The 27,053-nt window shown below is 52.9% G+C and overlaps 8 protein-coding genes across 8 annotated transcripts; 3 read left to right on the top strand and 5 right to left on the bottom strand.

Annotated features, from left to right (window-relative positions):
- Nucleotides 1–46: 46 nt before the first annotated feature.
- Nucleotides 47–644, top strand: CGCS363_v006250 (uncharacterized protein; the record flags this gene model as incomplete). Its single annotated transcript, XM_036638099.1, has 3 exons — nucleotides 47–379; nucleotides 436–573; nucleotides 627–644. 3 exons carry the CDS (start codon nucleotides 47–49, stop codon nucleotides 642–644), a joined length of 489 nt encoding a protein of 162 aa, XP_036496040.1.
- Nucleotides 645–1,240: 596 nt separating this feature from the next.
- Nucleotides 1,241–2,780, bottom strand: CGCS363_v006249 (uncharacterized protein; the record flags this gene model as incomplete). Its single annotated transcript, XM_036638098.1, has 6 exons — nucleotides 1,241–1,667; nucleotides 1,757–1,787; nucleotides 1,841–1,905; nucleotides 1,966–2,083; nucleotides 2,143–2,515; nucleotides 2,607–2,780. 6 exons carry the CDS (start codon nucleotides 2,778–2,780, stop codon nucleotides 1,241–1,243), a joined length of 1,188 nt encoding a protein of 395 aa, XP_036496958.1.
- A 1,765-nt stretch (nucleotides 2,781–4,545) lies between these two features.
- On the bottom strand, nucleotides 4,546–6,333 carry uidA-1 (Beta-glucuronidase; the record flags this gene model as incomplete). Its single annotated transcript, XM_036638097.1, has 1 exon — nucleotides 4,546–6,333. One exon carries the CDS (start codon nucleotides 6,331–6,333, stop codon nucleotides 4,546–4,548), a length of 1,788 nt encoding a protein of 595 aa, XP_036496957.1.
- Nucleotides 6,334–7,253: 920 nt separating this feature from the next.
- On the top strand, nucleotides 7,254–9,171 carry MPH3-3 (Alpha-glucosides permease MPH3; the record flags this gene model as incomplete). The annotated part of the gene is made up of 6 exons (XM_036638096.1): nucleotides 7,254–7,468; nucleotides 7,521–7,761; nucleotides 7,814–8,123; nucleotides 8,177–8,716; nucleotides 8,776–8,870; nucleotides 8,929–9,171. The coding sequence occupies 6 exons, from the start codon at nucleotides 7,254–7,256 to the stop codon at nucleotides 9,169–9,171; spliced, it is 1,644 nt and encodes a 547-aa protein (XP_036496533.1).
- Nucleotides 9,172–9,585: 414 nt separating this feature from the next.
- CGCS363_v006246 (uncharacterized protein) lies at nucleotides 9,586–10,010 on the bottom strand (the record flags this gene model as incomplete). Its single annotated transcript, XM_036638095.1, has 3 exons — nucleotides 9,586–9,615; nucleotides 9,671–9,694; nucleotides 9,750–10,010. The coding sequence occupies 3 exons, from the start codon at nucleotides 10,008–10,010 to the stop codon at nucleotides 9,586–9,588; spliced, it is 315 nt and encodes a 104-aa protein (XP_036496959.1).
- Nucleotides 10,011–11,982: 1,972 nt separating this feature from the next.
- Nucleotides 11,983–14,293, bottom strand: mx-0 (Interferon-induced GTP-binding protein Mx; the record flags this gene model as incomplete). Its single annotated transcript, XM_036638094.1, has 3 exons — nucleotides 11,983–12,074; nucleotides 12,138–12,378; nucleotides 12,434–14,293. 3 exons carry the CDS (start codon nucleotides 14,291–14,293, stop codon nucleotides 11,983–11,985), a joined length of 2,193 nt encoding a protein of 730 aa, XP_036496962.1.
- A 3,703-nt stretch (nucleotides 14,294–17,996) lies between these two features.
- CGCS363_v006244 (putative transporter) lies at nucleotides 17,997–19,714 on the bottom strand (the record flags this gene model as incomplete). The annotated part of the gene is made up of 4 exons (XM_036638093.1): nucleotides 17,997–18,348; nucleotides 18,404–19,343; nucleotides 19,401–19,528; nucleotides 19,587–19,714. The coding sequence occupies 4 exons, from the start codon at nucleotides 19,712–19,714 to the stop codon at nucleotides 17,997–17,999; spliced, it is 1,548 nt and encodes a 515-aa protein (XP_036496961.1).
- A 4,305-nt stretch (nucleotides 19,715–24,019) lies between these two features.
- CGCS363_v006243 (uncharacterized protein) lies at nucleotides 24,020–25,297 on the top strand (the record flags this gene model as incomplete). Its single annotated transcript, XM_036638092.1, has 1 exon — nucleotides 24,020–25,297. One exon carries the CDS (start codon nucleotides 24,020–24,022, stop codon nucleotides 25,295–25,297), a length of 1,278 nt encoding a protein of 425 aa, XP_036496964.1.
- Between the last annotated feature and the right edge of the window lie 1,756 nt (nucleotides 25,298–27,053).

Here is a 27,053-nt window from a genome sequence, read left to right as displayed (position 1 = left end):
TATTCAATCTTTACCAATAATCAGTAAACAAAAGCAAACCGCAAAAATGAAGGCCTACGCTGTCATCCTTTCCCTCGCCACCTTGGCCGCCTGCCAGGCTCCCCAGCCGCCCCCGGCCCCGGCCCCGAATGACACCCCCGCTTGCGCCGAGGCGAAGATTCTGGCCGGCGGAATTGCTCTGAACATCCAGATCCAGCAACAGGAGCAGGCCGGTCTCGCGGCCGTGATGCAATCTCTTCAGGCCAACCCCGTCAACATGCAGCAATTCCAGGTTGCCAAGTCCAATTTGCTGTCCTTCGTCAGCGACGGCATCCAGGTCCGCCAGGCCAACCAGCTCATTGCCCCCTCCGGTAACGGTGCCGCGCAGGGCCTCGCAGTTGTACGTGACGATTAGAAACGATGTAAAATCGAGTATGAGAACTAACAGCCCAATAGGTTGCGAATGCCCAGCTCTCTGAGCTCCAGAAGGTTGCTGGCCTTACTGGCAACCCTCAGCAGGACAACCCGGTTACTCAGTCACTCCAGATGGACTTCTCTGGAGGTATCCAACAAAACATGAAGAACCAGCAAGCTGTACGTGACGATCACTCAAGAAGCTCCATGACATAGTTACTAACATCCTCTAGGCGCTCACTGGCTGCTAGAGAATGACATATCAAAGCGGTCATTATGATGATAAGCGACGGTGCTTGGGATGGGTTTCGGACAACGGCGTTCAGCGGTTTGGTCCATATCTTCTTTTTAATTCAATGAAAGAACCGGAGCTGGGGCGGCTGGGACTTGACGATGTTGATCCTCGACGGGATTCAGCCGGCAGGAGTACCAATTAGGCTACTTGAATACCACCAGACATCCGACTACTATTAGTTCCATTCTCGTCGGGGCTGAGGATCTGGGCTTCCCTCCTGAAATATTATTCAAATAAAATATTACAATTTGAGGGAACTCTCTGTATGACGCACAGCTCCAGTGGCATGTATGGTGACAAAATAGTTTTCGATTCAGTCCGCAAAAGACTTCATCCTCACGCGAGATGCGGGCACATCAAACTCGCCTAACATGTATTTACAAAGATCAGCGTTAGACGATGCTGATCCGGAGACGCAACCGACAGAACCCCACCTAGAGAGGATAATCTCCGTCGGCCGAAGAGGGGTAGTAAACTATATTCAGAACAAAAGAAGACGCACCCTCTGTAGCCCAATCGAGCCTTGCAATCCAAAATCAAATACCCAAAGCCTCAAACAATGTCCCATTTACTTGAAGCTAGCTTCTCTCCAAGTGGACCCCTATCCTCGAACGAGACGCAGACAACGTCGGTTCGGACGATGCCACCATCCGCAGACTGAGGCGGAGTCGTCTCGTGCCTGTCTGACATGAACGCCGGGACTGGCCTCTTGCACTCGGGTAGAATGTTCTCCTGGCTGTCATCCTCCATGATTGTGAAGCCTAAGTCGTCCCTAGGTTTCGGCCTGGGCTTGCGCTGTCCAAGCTCGATCTTGCTTCCTCCTCGAGACTCCCTCTGAGAAGCGTAGTCCTCGTAGAACTTTGGCGTCTCTTCGGTCGTATTTTTGGCGGTGCTGAAGGGGTTGCGTCGCAGGATCAATTCGAGCAAGGGCTGGAGGACAGGGATGGTGCTCGCAATGGTGATCGTGCTGCCTTCGACCCTGCAAACTCTAGTCAGTTCCGTATGATCGACGCAAAGAATCAACTACATCTCGGAGCCGACCAGCCGAGAAATTGGAATAATGCTCACACAGTTCGTATTTGAAGGTCAGAGGTGAGATCTGGGTCGCGTGTCAGTACCTTCCATGGCATTTCAAGGAGGGTGGGGTCATACAGGTGAAGTCGTCTTCCCTGAGTTGTGGCAGACGTATGGACTTGACAATTGCCACAGCACCACCACTGAATCAGTGTTAGTCAAACCTCACGAAACACTGGGCAGTCTTCATGGGAGTTCCATACACAGCACCGACTCCAAGTGCACAAGACAAGGCAATTTTTCTCTTCATTGCCATTTGTAGTTTGAATAGCACCACTGTTGGATACAACGCTAGGTAGACATCTACAAATGCTGACAGTACTACGCAGGGATGTTAGCCAAGATTCCCATGACTGAAGGTTCACGTAGTCTTAGATTACCTCCTCCGTAGATACTGTAATCGACAGTGATGTTTGCGTTGAAGCAACGCCCGGGAACATGCTCGTCCCAGATTGAAGCGACGGGAACGCAGCGACCGAAATGTAAGCCGGGGACAACGATGTGTGTAAGTAAACACAGGATTGTGATACCCCAGAGGAACCACAGATGATATCGCCTTGGATTCATTAACCGCGTTAACAATGAGACAACCGCGAGTTTCGGAATCGCAAAAGACATGATTCCCGGAGCAAACCCCACATGTGACCAGAAGATGGCACCCTTCTTCTGCTCATATGTGAGTACGTCCTTATGCCTGCCATAGCCATAGCTGATGGCACCGGTGGCAGCTGCACAAGACGCAAGTATGCAAGCCTATGATGAACCAGTGTTAGTGCGAAGACACTCTCGGCATCCTTGAAGGAGAGACCACATGTGGACCCAAGCTCCCGATAGATGCACATACCAATGACAGGATACAGCAGTAGTCATCGCTGTAGAACGTCCTCCCGATCCTCCGCCTACACCAGACTCGCGCCACGACGAAAACTGTTGTCAACCCAGCCATCGTCCAACAGATCCATAGCATCTCTGGCCCTTTGTCCTCGGCCCTCCATGCCTCAGACCCCTTGACCGACATCGTCTAGAGGTGTTATGCAGAGGTGGCTGGCTTGTTGTGTTGAGCGCCAGGCGCGACTGGCGGTGAGAAGAAACTGCCACCTGAGTGTCGATATGCAAGATCAGTCGCACAAACAATGGAATGAAATTTGGAACCGATGAAGGCCAAGGTGTTGGCGAAGGCGCAGAAAGCGAGTTGAAAATTGGAACACCGCCAGGTGTCTCTGGCAGGACGACCATCACCATTTTGTTATGTGGTCACCCGCACCCATCTCGACCATGACGCTGGACGAACAATGGAGTTCCCTTTGAGGCGGATATGCATGCTGACCCATTCATTCAGCTGCCCGTGGCCTAGATGTACGTTGAGGAAGGGGGCAATCAGAACGCCCCAAAGCGCGGGAGCAAATTACTTGGTAAGTGAGCCAAACGACCGGGTGCATCTGCCCAGAATCTCGGTTGACAGGCTGGTGGCTGATTAGAGCCCAGATCGTCGGGGTATTCCGTCAAACAACGTGGAAAGAGGTGGGCACAAGCAGAGAAGCGTTGCAATCGGGAACTGGGCTGGCAGATTAGAGGCCTGACGGCAATCCGTGCTGTGGAGTGCTGCCTGTTGGAACCTGCATGCTTGCGTGGTTACGGACGTATGGGGGGCACGGATGGTCTGTAAACGAAAAGCAAACAGTCAAACAAGACTCGACCCCATGGCGAAAGCTGAGAAGGTGTAATTGACGACGCCACGTGGGATTCGCCGAGGGGGAGAGTTCAGGGCTTGGACTCGCATTTGAAAGACGATCTGGATTGAGCATGCGAACGAATCATCAGGACTCATGGGTGATGCTACTTATCGCAGGCTCATTTGACGTATCAACATTGAAGGATCATGCGAAAGCCTCTTCTCGTGGGTTCGAGATGGGCGCCTCGTGGCAATAATGGCGCCACGAAATAACAAATTCATTCACTACAGCGGTTTTAATATTATCACTTACAATGCATACAATGATTTTGACGAGTAAGATTGACTCGAGTCGGCGGGATCGGACAGTCCATAATCATCGCCTGTGGGCTAGGCTCGGCTGTGCAAACAGACCAGGGTGTTTGCGCCGTTTGTCCAAGAGGGGTAAATGTACACCAAAGTGCTGACCTCGAGGCCGGAAATCGCTGTCTGCATAACATGAGAAGGTTGCAAACAACCAAATTCTGGGCAGTGACAGCATATCTAAGCCCGCCGTTGAGGACAGAGAACTTTTGCTCGGTCAATCAAAACAGTTATCCACACGCGAACACGAGCAAATTGTGTCACTAATCGCAAACGGTGATAGTGAGATCTTCCAAGAGTACACGCAGAACCTGATCTGCTTCGTCATTGGCGCATTCGATCGAAGTGTGAACCAACACCGCCAAGTCCCAGGCCAGCAGGTCTGATGCAGCTGAATGACATGCATGCTGCGTGGAAGAGGACCGAGATTCGATGGCTCAAGTATCCGAGTCACCATTCTGAATCGAAACGCACTCAGGATTTTGTCAGATCTCAGACTTTGTACGCAAGTATCCCTGATAAATTGGTCATGCTATTTGACTTCACTGGAAAACAACGTGTTTTATTAATCGCCTCGTCAGTCAAGTAATACCAATTAGATCTAGTCCGAGGTAAGAGGCTTAAACGCTCTCCGCGCCATTCAGAATAGCAATTGAATTTGGCCACACATGATTCATAACCTATGATGATGCAAAGACATTGATTTGGTAACATTTGCCAGGGGCAAGTATTCTTTCGCTGTGTGTCGCTAACTTCCGGTCCATCGCTTTCGAAGCACATGCGCTGCCATCTTCGGCCTCCGATCTCTCGAGAACACACCCTTCTTGTTCCCGTCTACGCGGAAGATGAAGGTTGACGGGGTCTGAAAGTCGGCAAAGTTCCACACATGCTCACCGACAACGCTGTCTATCCGATCAAAGACTCTGTGGCTCATTTCCAATACTCGGCTTTGGTATTCCTCGCTCCACGGAACATCTCCCACAGTATGTAGCCCAGCAAGAGTGTCGGCACCATATTCTGACATCACGATGGGTTTGTTGAACTTCGCTTGCCATTGCAACAGTTCCTTCTCGAGATTGGTCTCAGCAGCCTCGAGGTCGCCCGTGTGCAGGTACCAGCCGTAGTAGCGATTGAGACAGAGCACGTCGAACAGGTCGGAAATGAGACATTTGTCGACGCTTGCTTGGAATTCATTGGCATAGCAAATCGGACGAGAGTCGAGCTGACGAGCAAGCGCGACCAACGGGTCGAAATACTCCCTGGCTCCAGGCTCATGTGCAGCCGGCTCGTTGGCAATGGCCCACATAACCACAGAGGGGTGGTTCTTATCGCGGTCAATGAGTTCTCTGATAGCTTGCTCATGCGACCTTCTCGTCTCATCACTGACCGTGTCAGGGGAGTATGTCGGTAATTGCTTCGATCCGTGAAGGCCGGCAACCACTGCCAGGTTCAAGCCAACTGCAGCCGTTTCGTCGATGATGACAACTCCATGACGATCCGCATATTCGATCACTTCCTCTGCGTAGGGATAGTGCGACGCGCGGAATGAGTTAGCGCCGACCCATTTCATTAGCTCGAAGTCGTGGATCATGTACGCGGCATCATGGCCTTTGCCTCGAATAGGGGTGTCCTCATGCTTTCCAAATCCACGGAAGTAAAACGGTTCGTCGTTGATCAAGAATCGGTTATTCCTCACTTCGACAGATCTTATGCCAACGGGAAGATGATAAGAGTCCTTGGCATGACCCTCATCGTCGACTAGCTGAATACGAAGCTGGTAGAGGTATGCTGCTCCCGGTCGCCATAGATGGACTGAATTGACCACCACCATTCCAGTTGCCCCAGATGCTCCGCCAACCAGCTTGCCGTCTTCATCGGTAAGGGACAAATTGAATTTGGAGTCCGATGTCGGCTGGCTGGTGCTGATCTCGAAGTTGACGATGCCAACTCTTCCTCCTTCGCTTACGTCGGTCTTGACGGTTACATCAGAGATATGTACCTGTGGAACACAGTAAAGCCACACAGATCGAGCAAGTCCAGAGTAGTTGAAGAAGTCGTGTTGATAGTGCTGCTTCTTCTTCCCATTCTCGATCTCAATCCTGCCTGGAGGGATCGTCGTCCAGTCCAATTCGTTGCTGACAGCAACAGTCAAACGAAAGTCTTGCCCTGGTGACACGACATCGGTGATATCCGCCTCAAATGGCGTATAACCACCAATGTGTTCTGTGATGAATTGATTGTTCACGTAGACACGGCCCCGATGGGTGGCGGCATCGAAGCGAAGAACATACCGCCTTCCGGACCACGCTCGAGGAATTGTTGCGTGACGTTGGTAGTACACCCATCCGACATGGTTTCGAATCTTTGGATCGATGAGGATGTCGTTGTAACTGGCTGGTACAGGGAGTTGGAGTTGAGATGTTAGATCATGTTCCCATGCTTTCGGCTGCGGCTGTGTCGAAGGTTCCAAGGCGAAGTTCCAGACCCCGTCAAGTGAGACTAGTTCCCGAATAGCGTTAGCCTGTGGTTTGAGCATATTGTCTTGAAAGAATATCCTTCGAGGAAGAGAATGCGATTTCAAACATGCCGTGAGCTTGAGGGTCAGGCTATACGACTGATGGTTTAGTTGAAATACACCGCGGCTCAAGATGGGCACACTTGCTCCCATAGGCCCCACCAAATACGAAGCGCAATATTAGCTACCAACTATCATTGTGTCATAGTGAGGGGTATGGACTGAGTACCCATGATCTTTTAGGCGTCATGTGAGCTATAGGTGCATCGGACAGGTGGATTGATTTCGACAGAGTGCACTTTGCGGAGACCGGGCAACGATCGGCCGGTGGTCGGCCGGTCATCGGCCGATGGTTTCCCGGGGCTAAACATCCATTTTGGTCCACACCGACAGCTTGAGTGTTAGGATCTTCTGCATTTACCAAACACATGGGGTAAGTACGGCTGAACTATGGAAACGAGTGCCGGGCTTCTGGAAATGTTCGGCTAAAGGCCGGTCTGCTCACGTTGCAACGGCCAACCATCTTAAGCTATCATCAACAAAGTGGATGAAGTGAGGTGGGCTTGCCCTGCGGTGTCAGGGATCGGGCATGATCGAGAGGCCGGGACATATTTCTGAACCCCAGAAATCACGCTGTTCTCATATCCATGGGTGTAATGTGACATGATTCTAGAGCTGCTCTGGTCAGTGTTGACCATTTATGGTAACAATAAGCGTCGTCGCTGAAGGTCCCACGAGCTCCAGGAAACCTGTTTCCCCACGGTTGGTTGGTCTTCATAAAGAACCACCCCACATCCCCGGACTTTCCAAAACATCGGGACTTGCGACTACTTCTTCTGAGCTTTGACTTATTGTGCTTCTTCTTACACTATTCGTGGTCATTCATTGCCGCTGTCTTGAATTGTCATTCACTCTCTTCCTTCGCTTTCTGTCAACAACAAATGACACAAGATCGCGACGGTGCTCCTATAGCCGAGAAGCCGAATGGCGACCATCTCGAGGAAGCAGCCGAGATGGACCATGAAGCCGGCATCTCGAAAGAGGGTGCAGAGGTAACACCCATCACCTCTGCATTTGCCGACTGGGGTAGGGCGAAATGTATCAAGAAGTTCTGGAGACTCTACGCCTGCGGCCTCTCTGTGTCGCTTGCGGGAATGTTCGTTTACTCCCCATAAATTCACAAACCAGACGCTGAGACTTCCTTCCAGGTACGCGGGCTATGCCAATTCGGTAGTCGGAAGCATCGTCGCCAACGAAGGCTTCATCAAGCAATTCGCTACCGTTCGAGACCCCAAGACTGGCCAACCGGCTCTCAACGCAAACCATGTCTCCCTATGGAGCTCCATGTTCTTTGTCACCGCCATCGCCATTCAGCTCATTGCGCCTTACACAGCGGATCGCTTCGGGCGCAAGTTCAACATGTGGGGAGTCACGTTCTTCCTGACATTGGTAAACAATAATCCTCCACACCTCTAGAACCGACAAAGACTAACAACAAAAGTCCATCATAGTAGCCATTATATCCAAGGATTGGATCGTCCTCCTCGTTGCCAGACTGATCGCCGGCTGTGCCGGTGGTATGATGGGCACCTCCGTCATGGTATACATGTCCGAGATTGCAATGCCTCAGTTCCGTGGCGCGCTATTGGGCAGCTTTTCCCTCGCCTTTTCGTTGGGTCAGGTTTTCCTTGCCATCGGACTCAAGATCCTCGAGGACAGCAACCCCATGCACTTCAGAAACATCTTCTACTCGGAGTTTGTGTTCTGCGGACTCTGGATCATGCCGATGCTTTTCTTACCGGAGTCTCCAGGTACGTTTTAAGCCACCTAAAAGCAGTGTTAGGCCATAGCTAACTAGGCTCAGCCTGGTATGCCTCCAAGGGAAAACACGAAGAAGCCAAGAACTCTCTCCGAAGACTTGTTGGAAACGTCGAGGGTTATGACGTTGAACATGAGTATGCTGTTATGCGGTATGAAATCGACCAGTCAATCGCCCTTTCCCAGTCCCTCGGTGGCGATAGTGACTGGAAAGCCCTCATGACTCCAATCAACCTCAAGCGTGCCATCATCTCAACCCTGCCCCTGACCTTTCAGAATGTCGTTGGCGTGCCTCTCATGTTTGGCTACACAACATATTTCTTCTCCATGGCAAACGTCGAAGATCCCTTCTTGGGCAAAATCATCATCAACGCCATTCTTCTGGTCGGGATCATCTTGTCGTTCTACATGGTTGACAAGGTCGGTCGCCGAACCCTGGTTCTCGGAGGGGGTTTCGGCATGATGGTCATTTGCTTCATCGTCGGCGGCCTGGGGTTTATGCAACCCACCTCGGCGTCCGGTCCTGTACTGATTGCTCTATGCGGTATCTGGGCGTTCCTGTATGCCAACTCACTTGCTCCAATTGGTAAGCTTTTCCTTATTCTGACATTCTGAGATCCATGACGAATTTGCTGATATTTCTAGGATGGATCTCACTTGTGGAGGTCTCAAGTCCGAAGTTGAGGGCGAAGACAACTTCACTAGCTGTAACCGTTCAGTACATCACGGGTATCATTTTTGTAAGTCATGTCATTACACCTTGTCGTTTTCTTTCCCATTCAAGCCTAATCAGAGTAGAACTATACTGTGCCGTTGATGCTGTCAAATCAGTACGCTGGCTGGCAGCAAAAGATCGGCCTCTTCTTTGGAGGCGTCACCTTCGTGTACCTCATTCCTTGTGTTCTGCTCTATCCTGAGACCAAGGGGCGCACATATCATGAGCTGGATGAACTATTCGAGCGTCGTATTCCTGCATGGAAATTTGCCAAGACGAAGACAGCCCATCAGGCTGGTATCGAGCTGCGCACTCAAGACGTTTAAGCTCCGTCACATGCATAAAGCAATTCACGAGGGCGGCATACATCTTTTGTAAGTGCATTACAATTGATACTTAGTAGGAACCAAATTAGGAGGACTCAACGTTTGGAGCAATTGAGGCCTTATCACTTAAATCGTTAGGATCGAATGGTCACTTCATTCGTAAAAATGGATTAAATGAAATGTTATCAAATTGACAATGGGTATAAATGTTATACATGCCCTCTCCGAATAATTAAACTGTCAATTCTCATCGACATGCTACAGGCTCTTCTGTACAGCAGGAGTAGAATGTGGAACCTCGTAGGTGTTCCTTCAGGGGCAACAACTTTGCCACTCGGCGAATCCGCCCGCTCAACTTGGTATCAGACATAATGCAATCCATATCAACTAGGCACGTGCTTGGGTGCTATTTGATTACATCAAACAAATGCCAGCGTTGCAGTCCTGGGTCAACATTAGCCAAACGATCTTCAAACAATGTCAATTGAGAAATACGAACCGCCCTGCACCGAGCCAAGCAAATCTATAGCACCAATAGTTAGCCATCGGGTAGCGTATATCATGATCGATTCACTTACGCATTTGTTGTGTTGACCATTGTACCGACAGCAGACGTTGTATCTACCACTCGAACCCTGACCTGGGCTGGGAGAACCGCCGTTGTCGCCGACAGGCCCGCCGTTCTCACCCTCGTTTTCGTCGCCACAGTCGGGTGGATGGCCTCTGAGAGTCAAAGGGTTGTAAGGGTCGCGAAGATCCATTTGAAACTCCATCAATGTCTCGGGGCTTGCGGCATAGGCTGCCGCCGCGAACACAAGTAAGGGGAGAAACAGCTTCATCTTGACAGCGGTGTCTTGTCTCTGGGTGCAAAATGAGAGAATGGGCACTCGAGGAAGATCTCAGAAAGCATGAGGCTGTTTATATGTAGGTATTGACCACCCAGGGCCTCGGAGGCATCGCATTGACTCGCTCGAATGTGAGCGTCACGTTTCCTCTCAACTTATTCATCAAACGTTACCGACGATTGACGATGTTCTGGAATCCGGCTGACTCGGGAAATAAAACGGTTTGGCTTATTTTTTCAGCGATATGCAGCAAAGCCCTGCGCATTGCCCTCCGCTTTGATTGCGCAGCTCTGAGTGGCCCCAAGGCTGCGAGACTTCGGCCAAAGTTAAAACGATTCTTTGGTCCAGTATGCGCACACTGAGGCGCGGAACATGCTGCTTACTGAGAGTCTAAGGGCTTACCTATGCAACGTTCCGGAACTTCCATGCAGGTCTGATGCATACACGCACAGTCAGCGCATGACAACCCCTGGCTGTGGTGATGAAACCTCGACCCGAGCCCCAGAACAAGCGGTGGACTCAAGTGATAGGTGAATGCTTTTTTGAACGATTCATTAAAAATGGTGCTGGGTTACGAAAAATGACAGTAAGCAGTTATCAGCAACTTAATATCGAGCTTGCGGTGACTGTCTGGAAAATAAGCTTATGAATTCTGAAATTGAATGCGAAGATTGGTGCTGGCTGCATTATGGATGTTTTTGAGGTAAAAGCTAAGATGAACCCATACCACTTGCGAAATAGCACTTGCGATGAGTAATGCGCTAGGCGTAGCCAAATTTGGTTGCAGCCTTCGTGTTGCCTCACCACCAAAGGCAGATGTCCAGCTCGTGCTCGGTCTAGGCTGTTTCATCAGTATCTCTCTGTCTACCATCTTCCTAAGGGTTGCATTGAAGCATAAATCAGCTCTCGTGGCGATAGGCATTATACATTGCCTTTATGCTGACTGTGCCACGTGTTCAATTAAGTCCGAGGATTTGCTGCTACGGATTTTCACGAGAGGAATGAGCTGATGCGTAGCTCCAGTCGCGATGCTCCTTGAAGAGTCAGCAGTTCAGATGGGGTGGAGATGCTCTTGGGCCCATGAAGTCAAGCGTGTCAATCCATGAAATAGAAGTAAATAGATATGGACCATGCATCTATTTCCTAATATACACTGCGCGGCGGCCGCTCATCACGTGGCCAAGGATACGAAAGTATCCAACAATCTCCTAGCCTAAGCTCTTCAGGAGAAAAGTTCTTAAAGGTTTCCGAAGTGCAAATGTGGCTAAGCGTCTCCCGACCGGCAAATGCCCCTCTATCAGGCTGTTCATGGCCAGTCCATGTAGCAATGAACCTTCCCGGGTTCTTATTGATTAAGGCGGTTGCTTCTGTAGATTTCTCGCCGCCTTTCCGGAGGTTAGCCGGTATTGAAAGCTTCAAACTACCGTCATGCAGTCCGAGTGCTGGTTTTCTCACCCTGAACTTTGGCTGCGTCTTTCCCGCTGGAGTCAAACAGCCAAGTCGTCCCGGCGCCGCTTTGAGACGCAAAACCATTGGAGCCACCCGAGCTGCTCGTTTTGAACCCGCCAAAAGGGCTCGTGTTGGGTTGTATGCTTTCCTTTGTTCCGAATCCCTTTTCAAAATTGAAGGTTGTCCCAAGTTTTGATTGAGGCTGGCTTGAGACTTGGTTGAAGACGCTGATAGACCCGTCACTAAATCCGGCGGGCTTTCTGAAACTGGAGCCAAAAAGTCCGCTGTTCTCAGTCGGAGAGACTTTCTCAGGATTCGTTGCAATTTTTGCGTAGCTTTCGGAGGAACCTAACCCGACTACTGGGTCTTGTTTCTTCTTCTTCGAAATTGGAGTAGACTGGGCTGAGTTTTCCCTCTCTGTGGGTGTTGTGACGATGGGAATTGTTTTTGGTATGAATCCTAGCCACGTCTGTTGGCCGTGAGGTGTAGCTATCATTGGCATTCAGCATCAAGCTTCTCATCTTGAAGTAGTAGGATACTGCTTACCGACCGTGGGCAATCCCCCAGCAGTTTCTCGCTGGATACTCTTCGAAGGGGTGTTGCGTTGAACTGAGGAAATAGATGTTAATGTGACATGGTCTTTCAGTGCTGAAGGCATTGAGCTATTCTCACCCGTCAAGCCTCTGGGTCTGTACCGGCGGCACTGGTCCAGGCCCTGCTTGAGCAGCTTAATATCGGTTTGCAGCTGTGTGCGGCGCGCCCGAATGTCCTCTGACTCGGCCGCGAGCTCCGCCAACCTCGTGTCATCCATTTCATTCACAGATTTCGGTGTCAAAATTCCTGGAAGCTCTTGTATGAGACAACTCTCTAACGCCAGGTTGATCAGGTTATCGGTGAATGTGCGCAACACCATCTAAGCCAAATCAGTAAGTCTACGACTGATTACACTAACAAAAAAGAGTACGTACGTCGTAGAATGTCTGCATCGTTTCGATGGCCCGCCCGGTCCCAAACTCATTGCATTGATGTGGGAGTTCTGCTTCCGAATGTTGCAAGGCGCTCGAGCTACCGTCGTATGAGTCGTCTACCGCGTCTTCTGAAAGCCGATCGGATGTTCTATGGTCCATAGCTTCCTGAAAGTCAGCATCAAGAGGTAGCGCATACCCTTCCTGAAGAGGTCGGAGAAGCTCCCGCAATTTGTTCTGGAGGATTTCCTCTCTTGCATCGAAGAAAGGATCGACGCAAGTCGACAGAATAGTGGAAGTGGTACTGCAGGTGCCCAAGGGCCCAGCGACGTGCTCAAACACCTCATCCACGAAGGCCTTCACAACAGCGGTGACCTTCTCCAAATGCACCCTGGCAATGGCTTCCCAGGGCTTCGACTGTCTCTGAAAAAGCTGCAAGATCAAGTTCGTACTGGCATATCCGGGAAACTCGGTGCCCTGGTTTGCGGCCGCTTGCCGCTCCAGTTGAGTGGCCATCTCGGACCAAGTGATTGGTTCTGGCATAGGAAGATCGTATGGATACTTGCTGAGGAACTCTTGAAGATGCAGAGGAATGCTTCTTTGTCTCGCCGCACCAGGAGTGCCAGTGGTAATCTTCTGCGATGACCCCTGCACAAGGAGGATGTGACGAATAGCTCGATTGAAACTCCTTAAGTGCGATCGCAACTTTCGATCACTACCATCAAAGCCGCCGAAAAATGGATCATTGTAATGACCCTGAATACCATCGCGGACAAGTCTCTCGAACCCTCCCGCGATGTCCACGAGATAAGCCCTCATGTCGGCGGCACTGGATCTGGCCTGCCCTAAGCGTGCGAGCTCAGCCTCATGCTCAGAGAGCTTCCCTTGAATCTCTTCAAGAACACCAGGCAGACTTTTCTTGATATGGTCGTGAAGAATATGGCTGAGACGTTTCCGAAGGGCAGATATGCCCCGATGAATTACCGGGACGGAAGCCCAAACCCCGGATTCGAAGAACGCTTTTTCGACTGCGTCACGAGAGTCAGGATGCGCCTCAGATTTGGCGTAGTCTGGAAGGTTACGCAACACATGCCATCCCAATTGCAGGTTGTGCACCGCCTCGCGGCCTCTGACTACCTGAAGATATTCGAGTTCGTCGGGAGATCCTGGATGGAGAAGGTCTGGCTTGGTAATGACCCCAAGTGTACGCTCTCTAGCGGGGTCGTGTTTCGCGGCCTCCTCCAGGACTCTCTGGTTAGCAAGCTGATTACTCGCTGATATGATGGCGAGGATGATGCTGTTTTGCTTTTTCATGTAGCTTTCTACCAGCTCCATGACCGTTGCTCTACCCTCCGCTGATTGCTTCGCTGTCGCAGTGTGGAAGATTCCGGGCAGATCGACTAGGCTGAGAGGATACAGATTCGGGCCTTCAACCTCCAGACGAAGGACGTCCTTAGAAAATCCTCTGTTGGAATCTGTGAGGCCCATGTGCTCTTTAGCGGCGGCGACGATTTTGCCAATATCCTCTCCTTCAGAATAGTCGACTCGCATCTCCTGCGCAGGCTTAACATCGTTGTGGAACTGAATGGTGGCCTTGACGCGTCGTTGGCTGCCGTTCCGGAGAACTAGTTCCGTGGCAAAACGCGTGCACAAGCCCGAGCTGACGGGAAACTTGACATGAGAGATGGCTTCAAGAACAGATGACTTTCCAGACGACTGATCTCCAACGACGATTATCTGAGGGAGGTTGACAATCCTGCCAATTCCAAGAGAGGAAAGCTTGTCGGTAGTGTCGAATAAGGCGCGAGTTTCGACGGAGTTCAACTCGTCGAGAGCTCCAGGATCGAGGGTGACTTGAGCCATGTCTGTAAGAGTCTGCACGAGTTGCAAATAGCTGTGAGCTGACTGTCATCAAGGGAAGTAGATTTTCCCCGGCGAAAAATGGCATCTTCATCTTCCTCATATTATAGTAACCAAGGCCCACTGGGACTTGTTGGTTCAGTCTGTTGGTTCATTTGCGAAGGGTGTGGCGCAGCTCATGCATACCACCTAACCACACGCAATTTGACACAGCTGAAATGCAGGAGACCCGATCTAACCCTTGGCCCGAAGAAATACTGACTCAGTATGGAGTTGATAGGCCGATATCTACAGCTTGCGATCTTGATCAGGCAAGGCTCCGCGCACATCTAGGATCAGTCCCAGATACGCCATTCTCATTTCGGATTCGTATGGGCCCCAATCTCCGCGCCCCTTGTAGGCGCGCGCCAACAGGTCAGTTGTCACTGTTGGTATCACATATCTCAGAGCTAGGTCTCATACAGTCAGCTTTCTCCAGGGTAGTGCGGCGTCAATTGAAACTCAGTTGGGAATCGTGGGCGTCGCAAAACTAAATTCGACGACGCGGAGTCCTTTTCACACCTGCCTCGTCGCTTGAGTCGGAAAATGGCGCAGACGAAGCAAAGCAACCCCGCTTTGAAGCTCTTGCTGAACTGAATTATTTTTTATCAGGGGACCGGGAAACTGCCGGGCTATGGAATTTCTCGCTTGGCTAGATTGTTGCGTAGATGCAGAAATGCGCTGAAGATGGCATCGTCGTTATCGTAAACATCGCTGAGTGTTACAGTGATGCTACTTTAATGTTGTCTGAAAATTTCAATACAATCAACCCGGTTCATCTCAGATGTCGAAAATACTGACATTTGGGCATGCCTAGAGAAGCAATGGAAGGGGACAAGGTTCGAGTGGGCTGAGAGAAACAAAGAATGCGTGCAATTTTGCCATGGCTATTGGAGATCTGCGTGAAGAAGATTCTCGATGAGATTTACAGCAATCAAGATCGAATAACTGAATTACCGGGTGTCTGGGGGATTGGAACCGGCCTGTGCAACTTCATACTGGTCCTTAGGCGATCAAACATCACCGTGGCTCGACTGAGAATACCCTAAGCCGGGTGATTTCTTCTTATGCTCCGTCTGTCAAGGCTCTCGCAGACAGTCAGAAAGATGCAGAAGCGCGCGAAAGCGCATGGCGCCTTATTGGGCGATGGATGAAGAAAGATGTGAAAAACATAGCGGAGGGTCATTTACACGTGAGACTGCTGAACGTGCCGACTGCATTGGAGGTGATTTCGACGTTGAAGAAGTGTAGCATCGCCCGCTTGGCATGCCACGAATTTTCGAATCAACGGGACCCTTCCAGCAGTGGACTCATCTTACCAGGAAAGAGAAGAGCAAGATCGCCTCACGGTGTACATGGTGTCGGAGCTGAATCTAGCCAATGCGCTTGTGGCTCACCTGTCTGCCCGCTCGACAGCAGAAAACAGAGCGACAGGTTTGGCAGGTTAGATGATTCATGTGATGAGCCGGTTTCAAGTTGCCCGTTCCCGCACGTTATGGGCCGTCTTTGGCTGTCCGACGACAAAACGCGTGTAACGGTTGCCAAAATATTTTACTCGAAGCTGTTAGGAGGCGGAACGGCATGGGATGACCGGGCTGTGGCGTCGGCGTTAGGGAGGCTGTGCCGAGTGCGATGAATGAAGATACCGTCATTTTGGGCCCTGTTTGTGCATTATGGGGCTTGTATCTTGCCATCAACAAATTAATCTTCAGCATCCGTTGGCGGGAAACAAGTGATGAAAGCGTGACGCCTAGCCCTGTGTGCTTCTTCGGGCTAATCGTCTCTCGTCTGACACACATTCAACTCGCAGTGGCTGTGCCAAGTCCCTGCGGGGTTCTTCCATTTCTCTCACCAACATTCGCAACCCTCACCTATCGCCTGCTTAAATGGCCCCGATCATTCGAAGCCGTTGCCCAAACAAGTGGTCACTTTCGTGTCGGGGTGTCCTCAATGTAGTTCACGCTTGCATTCGGTGCTGTGGGCGACTTCATCGCAGTCTTGGAGCTTATCAAGAATATCATCGCCGCGCTCGACGATTCTCGTGGTTCGACAAAAGCATATCGAGACGTTGTTCAGAGCCTTGGGATCCTCGAAAGCACGCTTCGGCAGATCAAGCAAGTTTACCATGATCAAGAATTACAAAGTGCTTTCGGCGAGCTACGAGCAATATCGTTGCGCAATGTTGAGCAGATCAAGCGATGCCTTGTAGACTTTAACAGCAAAATCGAGAAGTTCGGGCCTAGCCTGGCAGGGACGAAGAACACCTTGCGAGATGCCGCCAGGAAAGTCCAATGGAGGCTCGAGGAGAAGGATATTGAGAAGTTTCGTTGGGAACTTTTGGGGCACATAACGGCGATGAATACGTTGTTGGAGCTCACGACATTGTATGCTTGGGTGCAATCTTTTAATACATGCTCTTTTCGGCGGCGATACTGACTTATCTTAGGAGTGTTTTCAGGCAAACCCATCACGCAACGATCAAACAGATGTCCGTCAGCGAGAAACGCACGATGGCCATCGTCCAGAACTCCAATCAGTCACTAAGGGAATACTTGGCAGCGATTGGGCAGCGAGTTCTCTCAAGACTCGAGTCTATGTCTCACCTAGCCATGGATTTGAAGAGTTCGACATCTCAGATTATTTCTATGGTGCTTTCTGTCTCAGGGGAGCTAGGTCGCATCAGAGCTGTCCTGGTGCGACTAGAGAGACCTTTGAGCGATGAACATTTTATCTTCAAGGATGCCACGGGAAAGATCTTTCCAATCCACTTGAGGACGATTACATCGTGGGAAGTTTTCGAGTTCATCATCAACGATCGGTTCAAAGGCAAGAAGGGCTCTCATCGAACCCGGAAGGGCCGCTATAAGTTACAAGAGCGGGCTACGGGCCGAGAAGTGGACCGATCAGTAGACTGGGAAAGCGCATTTTTACCGTATCAGAGGATTGATATGAGCATGATGTGTAGGCAAGCACACGATGTCACCCTGCAGGAAAGGTCATCAAGTTGTCCGAAGTGCATGACTGTATCCCTATGCAATACAGGCCTCGAGGTACAATGGTGAGTGCAAAGCGAAACGCTAAAAGCTGCCTTTGGCGACGATATGAGCTAACCCTTAAAAGCCAAAAGTGCAATATGCTCTTCACAAGAATTCTGGAAACGGGCGATGAGCTAAGTTCCGTAGCAAAACAAACACCTCGGGAAACCAGTCGCGGACACACATCAAAGTCAAGAGTGCTTGACCAGGAGCCAGGATCAGATTCAGACGACGAGGATATCCAGGGATTTGTGAGGATCACGCTTATCTCACGGCTCAAGCAAGCTAACACCTTCACTAGGGAATTCCAGAGCTATCTCTCACCACTGCCACTCAGGAAGTGTCGCATGCCACCAAAACTGGGAGGCCCCAAGCGAACGACGTATGGTGCCTCGTCCATGGGGCTTTGGAATAAAACTCGACCAAAACCATTTTTAATTGGTGGGATGAGAAGGACTCGGTGTGTTATCGGACATATCTGCAGAAACAGCTCGTTCATGCCTCAATTATAATAAATGGATTGAAGTCCACCACAATGGGGACGTAATAATATGCTCTGGAACGGTGCTGTTCATTTAGTCTCGGAGGCTATGGTGATTGACTCCATCTCACGCGACCCTCCACGAACCACCTCACGTCCTCCACCTAAATGCAGGGTGCTTCCAATCCAGATCCTGAATCTCCTGCTCCGACATGCCCGCCAGCTCCTCCTCGATGCTGCGGTCCTCGCGGCGCTTGTTGTCCCACTTCATCCAGAACCACGCCGTGAAAGCGACGATGAAGATCATGCTGGCCGCGGCCAAGTTGAGTCCGTTGCCGATGTGGTAGTCGGGTGAGTCCCATGGGAGGTACGACCATGTGGAGATGATGCCGCCGATGTTGCCGCACATGACGTTCAAGCCGATGGCACTGCTTCGGGCTGTGTCGCTGAGGACGTTGGCGCTGATGTGCGCGTTGGACATTGGGCCTAGGACCATGGCGGAACTACGAGATGATGAGTACTGGGCTCGTTTAGACTCGGTTTCGGAAAGGATCTTACCTGGCAATCAAAAACGTCGCCGCATACCGAATCTTCGCAACCTTCGACGCCAAAAACATAATATACCCCGTCATAACCATCGGCGCCGACAACCCGATCAACACCTGCCTGCGATCCAGATACCAACTCAGCCCAGGAAACGCCAGCGTAAAGAACGCGCCCACGGCGTAGGGCGGCACGGAGTACAGCTGCTTCTGGACAGTCGAGAAGGTCGGGTAGATGGTGCTCACGATCGTGGGCAGGAAGAACGCCAGGCCCTGCACGGTGATGTTGTTGAACAGGAAGATGAGCGAGATCTCGAGCGTGACGGGGTTGAGCATGCCGCGCAGCAGCTTCTTCTTGTCGATGCCGTCGATGACCTCCGTGGTGCCCACGCGCTCCGACTTGACGCGCGCGATGCACAGGTCCTTCTCCTCCTGCGTCAGCCAGCGCGCGGTCTCGGGCCGGTCGGTGAGGGTGAAGAAGGAGATGAGGGAGAGGGCAATAGTCACGATGCCCTCGATGGCGAAGATCATGCGCCAGCGGTGGAGGGTGCCGAAGTGGTCTAGTGTCAGAATCGCGGAAGCCAGCAGCCCGCCGAACGCGCCGGCCAGCGGGGCCATGACCATGTACAGCGACAGGCGGAAGGTGAGCTCGGCACGCTGGTACCAGCGGGAGAGGTAGTAGGCGATGCCGGGGAGCATGCCGGCCTCGAAGATGCCGAGAAGGAAGCGGACGCCGCAGATGGCGGCGCGGGACTCGCAGAAGGCGGTGGCGATGGAGACGATGCCGAAGGCGAGGGAGGTGGCGGGGAGGAACCAGCCGGGGCCAATCCACTTGCAGAGGACGGTGGCGGGGATCTCGAAGAGGATGTAGGAGATGTAGAAGGTGGAAAGGATGATGTTGTAGTCGTAGCCTTTGAGGTTGAGGTCCTTGTCGAGGCCGGCGATTCTGGCGTTTCCTTTTGGTGGTCAGGTTGGATGGGGATGAGGGGGTGAGAGGGGGAGTCTTGGCTTACCGATGTTGGCGCGGTCGATGAAGCAGAAGAGGTAGAGCAGGGCGACGGTGGGGATGGTGTAGAGGTCGAGCTTCCAGCGCAGCTTGCGTTCTGCGACGGGGTCGAACTCGATGAGGGGGTTGCCGTACCTGGTGGTGAGTCGTCAGTATCGCGTGTTTACTTGGGGGACCTAGGAGTGATGCTCACTTGTCGGTAGCAACCTGGCCCTTTCCGGCTGCGCTGGAGATGGTTCCATCGTGGAGAGGGACTTGAGTGATGCCGTCGGCGCCTTCCACGTGGGTGCCCTTGGGCGTTTCTTTCTCGGTAGAGGACATGATGGAGATGCTGTCTTGAAGATGGCTAAGGTGTTGTCGTCACAATATCTCAGTTGGGCGAACAGCCCGGCTCAATGATGAAAAGCCGAGGGCACGTTAGGATGCTCCGTGAAGCCGACTGAACGGTCTGGCGTAAATGCTGGGATTCGACAGCACGGCCAGAAGTAACCGAGGATAAAACGGAAGTCACGATGTTGTCGAGTCAGGACGGAAGCTGCGACACCGTGTGTGCTCAAAAAGGAAGGGCACTTCCAGGTCGCTATCAAAACCCAAGCAAGCAACCTCTCGAACTCGACAACAAAGCCAGCGCCCTCTCTCCCTTTTGACTCACGATGGCAATACCCCATTTTAATACCTCCAGCAAGGACCCCCATCAATCCCCAGGGCAGAGGTTACATCAATAGCATCTCCGAATAAGTGCCGACCCCCAAGATCCCTCCCCCTCGCAAAAGCCAGATAAAGCTCCACCCCGGGGACGCAAAAAGCTGCAGCTCTAAGCTGTTCCGCGCGCTCCAACTCGTCACTCCCCGGGGACCCATGAGTGTGTGTGGGAATGGACATGGGATATCTCTGCGGGGTAAATCACATAGATTGCAGACGCGGACCGGGGGAGAGGGCAGGCAGGCAGGCGTGGCAGCTGCCAGATTTGCTTTGCCTGCGGCATTGAACGCAGGTTTTTGCGTTGAAGGGTTGCAGTACTGAGGAATTTGTCACCATGCTGCGTCGTTGCGTTTGCTGCTGCTGCGTTCGCTTCTCCTCCAATTGTGGTTCGCGGTGACATCGTCTGCGATGAGATGCAAGAGCGATGATCTCTTGTTTCTGATTCCGCGCGGGAGATCAGCGATGCCCAGACCTTTCTGAAAGCCTCATCTCTACAGCAGACAAAACATCGTGAACAATTTCAACATCCATCAACTCGTTCTTTGAAGGCGAATTACTTGCCGAAGTCATCCACGTATCCGCCCGCGCCGCATTCCCCAGATTCCCTCCCCGCAATCCTGGGGAAGAAGGGCACTAAGAAAATATTGAAGGGCAAGTTCCCACATTGGCTCCACGTGCCCCGGGCACCGCCAGATGGCCCAATCAGCGAGGTTGGATTGCAATGGAAAGGTGTGTCCGTCGTGGAGTCCGCCAAGGAGGCCGTAGACGGGCCAGCTTGTCTTCGGCAGCTGGGATCGGCAACTGAGGTCTGCTGCGTGTGGTTGTTCGCGTTGCGAACGTGTCGCGTTGAGATGAACGGGATGTCGGTCAGTGACAGCGTCTCGCTAAGCTTGCGGCTGGCCTGGCTAATTCGGGTGTCGTGATAAACTCTGTTTTGCAGTAGTGAGGACGTCAGTTCCGAGATGTCGGAATTCTGTCTTGTACGCGGAAAAGGTCAGATGATCTATTCATGGCAACTTGGGTTTGGTGATTGGCTTGTGGTTAAGCGACGCGTGGGTTTCGGAACAGGCGCCGGCGCTTTTGCGCTTCAATGGCGCGGAGCGTGAAGCTAAAAGTCTACGGCAGTGCATGTCGGTTGATGAGAAGGACTTTTTTGACTTTTGGAGTTGATGGGCTATTGTTGGGGCATGAATTGATCACATAATTGACCTGAGCATTGTGCAACGCAGAAGCTTAGACACCCGAGGCTGAGCTTGCCGTGGCTCAGCGGGTGAAGAGTACGGGAGCAGCAACACTCAATCTTTCATCTCATCATCGGCCGTCTAGAGGCGGCGCAGTGTTCGGCTGTCAAAATCCCGGGACAGCCTTAGAACGCGTCAACAGCTTACAATCCGCAAAATGCCATAGGGCGCAATTTCTGTTTCCTCCGTGCAGCAGCGAGAGCGGTGACAATTGACCAAAAGGATCGCAGAAAGATCCGGATCGTGAATGCTTCCGATCTCGTTGGCGGGCAGACCGGTGCCCTGGCCGGGAACCCACCTTCAACACCACGCACCCGTCGCGACCCTACGGTTCGGAGCTGGAGCTTGTTCAGGTTGCTCTGCAGCTGGATCCCAAGGGATGAGGGTGTGAAACAGCACAGCATGCCTCGGTCGAGTCAGCCACATGGGCAATTGAGCGAGCTGCGTCTTTTGAGACAGGTCCATGTGGGTATTGAGCGATTGAGCGACAGGGACGTGCTTGGCGTTGACACTCCCAGACTGGATTTTGGAGAATTGGGGTTCGGAGTTTGGGGGGCACGGGGTTTGACCTCGGCCGAATGGGCCAGCATCCTGCGAGATGAAATCTGCCGCGGATAGTTCGGTCGTGATGGCTGGTTGATGTCAACGGCAAGATGCAAGATATCGCATGCAGCTGCCTGAACGGGGTACCTCTGCAGTCTGCATAGTAAATGGCAGGTTGACGATTGGAGCTCCGCTGCGATGCGACTGTGAGGGTTGGACGGATATTGATGTCTCGTCTTTGTCAGCTGGCGGATTACCGGCACATGATGCGGCGGCGCTCAAAAACCAAGAAAAAAAGTCAAATGGAAGCTGTCTTCTAGATATTCCCTCACCGATACCGTAGGAGGAACGTGATATCCGGCTTGAACAGTCCGGCGACACGAAGGAGCTGGCCCGGACGGCTTGGCGTCGCCGGACGTCGGTGAGAGATGGATGATCGGCATCGGAAGTCCTTTCGTGGCACTCTCCGGTGCGACACACGTCAAAAGAAGCAACGCGGCGGTTGCGGGCGTTGGGCGATTTAGCCCGGAAAAGGTGAGTCAAGACATTTCTTCCAAGACAGCCGAGCTTTCCAGCGATCTGGTTGCGAGGAAGCGTCAAACCTGACCGTTCACATTCAACGCATCTGGAGCGAGAAAGAAGGGTGAAAGGGGAAACCACCACAGCCAAGACCAAAGTTCAACGGCCCAAACCTTGAGGCGTCGCGGGGCGTTGCGGCGTGGGAACGGCGCCCCGCGATGGTTGGAACGGGGGCGCCTCCTAACATCGGTGCCGGAGACGTTGGGGCCTTGGAAAGAAAAAGACTCAAAAGAAAAAATGAAGATCTGGGTCGTGTCCGGACTGGCCGCCGTCTCAAACCCCCGAAGCGGGGACGCCCAAGCCGCAGAGCAGCTGGAGATCACGGAAGATCAGGGGGCGAGCTGAAGATTTGCGGCGGAGACGGGGTGGGAATGCCGTCAACGGCGGTGGTCTTTTGGGTGTTGGCAATGAGGTGGAAGCAGGGACAAGAGGTGACAATGGCACCCCAACCAAGCAACCAAGCTCCTCGTTCCAACAATGACCCCGGTCGTCAGCTCTTGGGGTGTCTCGGAGGACCCTGTTTTGTCGGGCTGAGTGACATTGATGAGTGTTGAATCCACCGAGGGATGACTTTGACAGGAGAGACACATGAAAAAAAACATCCATGAAAAACATCCATGGATAAGGAACAAACATGGATAAACGTGGATAAGATGGGATAAACATGCATAAACACGGATAGCCAGCTGGCATGGTGCACAACTCGTGGCTTGTGCACCTCATTGTGTGGCTCCTGCGCCGGAACGCTCACAGTCCGGACGACATTAACGGCTTCTCATTGGCCAGTCGTACACACAAGAGAAGCTCTAGTGATCCTTCGGCCTGGGCTGGCCTTGGCTTAGCGAACCTACAACACTGACAAACGGATCCTTCAGAGGGTTCTGTCCGCTAAATTTGCAGGCAAACAGTGAAATCCCTACGAGCTGCCCCTCTGAGACCGCAAAACCGGAGACGGATCATCTGCACCCGTGCGCCAGATGACGTGAGACCGGACGGTGCCTCCCTCTTCACCTGCTTGCTGGAAGAAACCCCGAACCCTGCCACCCCCCACCAACGACGCCTCCCTGCACCGCTCGCCCTGCCCTGCGCCGCCCCTCCCCTCTCAGAGAGTCTGCGCATCTTTTTGCGCCTGTCTAGAGGTGTGTGGCGTTTGTCTGTGTTTCGCTGGATTGCAGATGCCCATGCTTTCTACCCTCCGCCTTAGCTCCAGGCCGAGAGCTAAACCAACCATGCCAACCTAGCACAATGGAGAGGTCCCGGCCCGGGGGGCTGTGGCATCCTTGGCCGCGATCAAATGCCTAATCATCAGCGGCACCTCCGTCAGCAGACAGAATACCCTACCTATCTTACCTCCAACATCTTTCTTTCATGTCTGGCGCATTTCTCCTCCAACAGACTTGCGATCCTACACCAACACCACCAACGACGATTCTCGACACACAAACGACGGCCGGCCATTGACGCCTCCGAACCCCAGCATCACCGTTGCCGCGAACCGACCCCCCAGACCAACCCAACGAAAGAGAGGAGGAAAGCGCTCTGCGCCCAGCGAACCGTCACGATGCTGCGCAAGAAGGAGGTCTACACGACCATCACCCCCATCCCGGGCTTCATCCCCCGCCAGCTCGCCATCGACATCCTCCACTCCCACTCCGAGGTCATCACCCTCAACCCCCTCGTCCTCGACCACAAGCCCATCAAGGCGCCCCGCGACGCCGCCGCCGACGAGTACTACTCCACCTGGTACGAGATCACCGAGCGCGTCCAGTTCATCCCCGGAATCGGCAAGATGGGCTCCGGCAAGATCTCCTTCAACGGCTGCTTCCACGACATGCCCTGGGGCCTGCAGACGCACACCTACGCCCCCATGAACATCGACATCCGCATCAAGTACCGCATCGACGGCAACCAGCCCGGCGTCGAGGCCCCGCACCAACCCGAGATTGGCATGGCCGGCCTCGGCGTCCCCGTCGACGGCCTGTATCTTCGTGAAGATATCGAGATCCGCTGCAACGTCACCATGACCAGCTTCGTGCGCACCCAGCTCAAGGCCGCCAGCAAGGAGATGGTCTCGCGCATCATCAAGAAGGCCGAGCTCCTCGACGCCGGCGTGCTGCAGGCCATGATCGAGGACGGCAAGCTCAAGACCATCAATCCCGCCGACAGGACGAGCACCGGCATCAGCGGCGCGCGATCCCCGACCTTCCCGCCCCAGCGCCCCAACGGCAGCCCCCGCCCCGAGTCCGTCTCCTCCCCGCGCTACCAGGTGCCCCGCCCCGTCTCCATGGCCAGCATGGGCCGCCCCGGCTCGCAAGGCAACTACGCGCCGCAGTACCAGCAACAACAACACCAACAACCCATGGAGCTACCCAGCTCCCCGCAAAACCAGCAACACACCGCGCCGGGCCACACCTCCTTCATCGCCGAGCTGCCGGGGAACTTCTACCACCCGCCCGAGAACAAGACGCTCTACCCGCCGTCGCCGCAGCCGCAGGGCTCCGGCTCCCCGCCGCAGTACGACCGCAACTCCATGTCGCAGCAGAGCTCGCAGCTGTCCCCGGACCCGAACTCGTGGCGCTGGTCGCAGGGCCAGCCGAGCCCGAGCCAGCAGAGCAGCCGCCCGACGAGCATGAGCTCCGACGGCAGCGGGGGCTACGCGAGCCCCGGGTTGGATCACAAGGGCTTCTCGTCCGAGCTGGCTACGCACGCGGAGACGCAGGAGGAGCACCGCCGCGATCCGATCAAGGTGGCGGATGCGTCGCAGCATAGAGTGAAAGGCCCGACGGCGTATCAGGCGTATCAGTATAACCCTGCAGACTACGTGCAGGCGGGGCGGTGATGAATCAGTGATGAGAATGTAATTGTACGTTCTACGGAATCACGGTGTTTTAGGTTTTGGGGTTAGCTACGTTTGCTTTCTATGATACCGCTTTGTTAGGGGGATTTTGGGTTCATCTATGGGATATATCAGCGAGTCACGGGGATTGGAAAAGGCGTTGATATTGATATCCCGTATTGCAATCAAATTTTCAGTAAATTCTCATTCATGTCGAAGACTTCCATGTCCGTTGACGCGAGCCGCCAAGAACAGGAGGAAACGGCGGTGATGTCACATTCCGGATGTCGCCTTCCTGGGTCGGCAGTCGTCATCTCACTGGAGATCGGCATGTAAGCAGCCACTGCACAATCCACAACCAGCCACTGGTCTTCGGAGCTGGAGGATTGCACTTTGGTTCGCTGCCCACTTATGCGGTTCCAATGGCTGTGAGAACCACAGGAATTATCGAAGTGCAAATCAATACCACCTTGTGCAGGCCAAACACTGGGATCAGTATGTCACCGATATTGTCTTGCTCACCGCACAGGATATTGAATCCCCATCCTTCCACCGATTGCAAATCATCCCTCTTTGTCCGCGTTCGAGGGCGCCATTGGCCATGGCACACACCTGCCCAGCCGCATCGGGGTCCGGGCTCGGTGCGGGTTCGGTGTGGGGCCGCATTCCAAGTGGGGGGCGCCGACATTGACTTCACCTCACATCTGTCAGGACCGTCACTTCCTTCCTAAATCCTGAGAGTTTCTTCTAGTTCTTTTCCGGTCAGCTGGTTTACAACTACTCTTCCTCTTTTTCTGACCTCAGGCACCTCCAAAAACTAAAAGACTTTGAACATTGACTCGCCCGAATCCACGACTTCGGAGCAATGCTCTTCCACGATGAAGAGGGAACTCAGCGAAAACCATCACCCTAACTTGCTCCATGCCAACACCGGCTTGCTTCAACAGCTCCAGTATCGCACGCATCGTCTCTCCAGACGCAAACACATCATCCACCACCACAACCGACGCTCCCCTCCGCAGCACGTCGCGATCCATCTCGATCCGTCTCTCATGTACTCCGTTAACCCCCGAAGAGATATGCGACGCAGGCTTGGTCACAGAAAATACAGATGGGGGCAGCTTGCCGGCTTCTCGGACCGGAACCAGCGGTTTAACAAGTTGCATCGCCAACGCGGACGCAAAGATGAAGCCGCCTGTTTCGCAGCATACGATTGCATCTACTTTGTCCCAATCGCCGGTGAAGTGAGATTGAAGTAGCGAAGCACTGAGAGCCAACCCGCCTGGCTTCTGGGCGATGTCAAGTACGTGACGGAAGTCGATGCCTCGACGAGGAAAGTCAGGGATTATGCGGATCATGTCGACTAGCTTTTTCAAGTCGTCATGGACAAGGGGAAGCAATCGCTTTGAAGCAAAGTCAGTCAGTGCTTCGTTTCCTTCGACGTCGTTGTGGAACTCCATGCTGGGGCTGTACTCCGCGTTCGACGTGGCCGAATTGCCGTTACATCCTTCTCTGCCATTGAGCAATCCTCTTCGAAGTCGTCTGGTCTCCCCGCTGGCATTGACACGGACATCAATGAGCCTACTATCCGGCACAAGGTGACTCAGGTCCGCAACGGGCGCCTCGTCTCTCATACCCGTGATGGAAAGTACATCAACACCAGCAGCGCCGTAAACCACATCCAGAAAGTGCTCCTCCAGAGTCCGAGGCCGTTCTTGCACACGGTCCTGGAAGAAAGCTGTCAGAGCCGGTCGATGCT

Source organism: Colletotrichum siamense, assembly GCF_013390195.1.
Source record: "Colletotrichum siamense strain Cg363 chromosome Unknown KSG_Cg363_contig04, whole genome shotgun sequence".
Lineage (NCBI taxonomy): Eukaryota > Fungi > Ascomycota > Sordariomycetes > Glomerellales > Glomerellaceae > Colletotrichum > Colletotrichum siamense.
The sequence above is the reverse complement of the archived record's forward strand: the minus strand, read 5'-3'. Positions and strand labels throughout refer to the sequence as shown.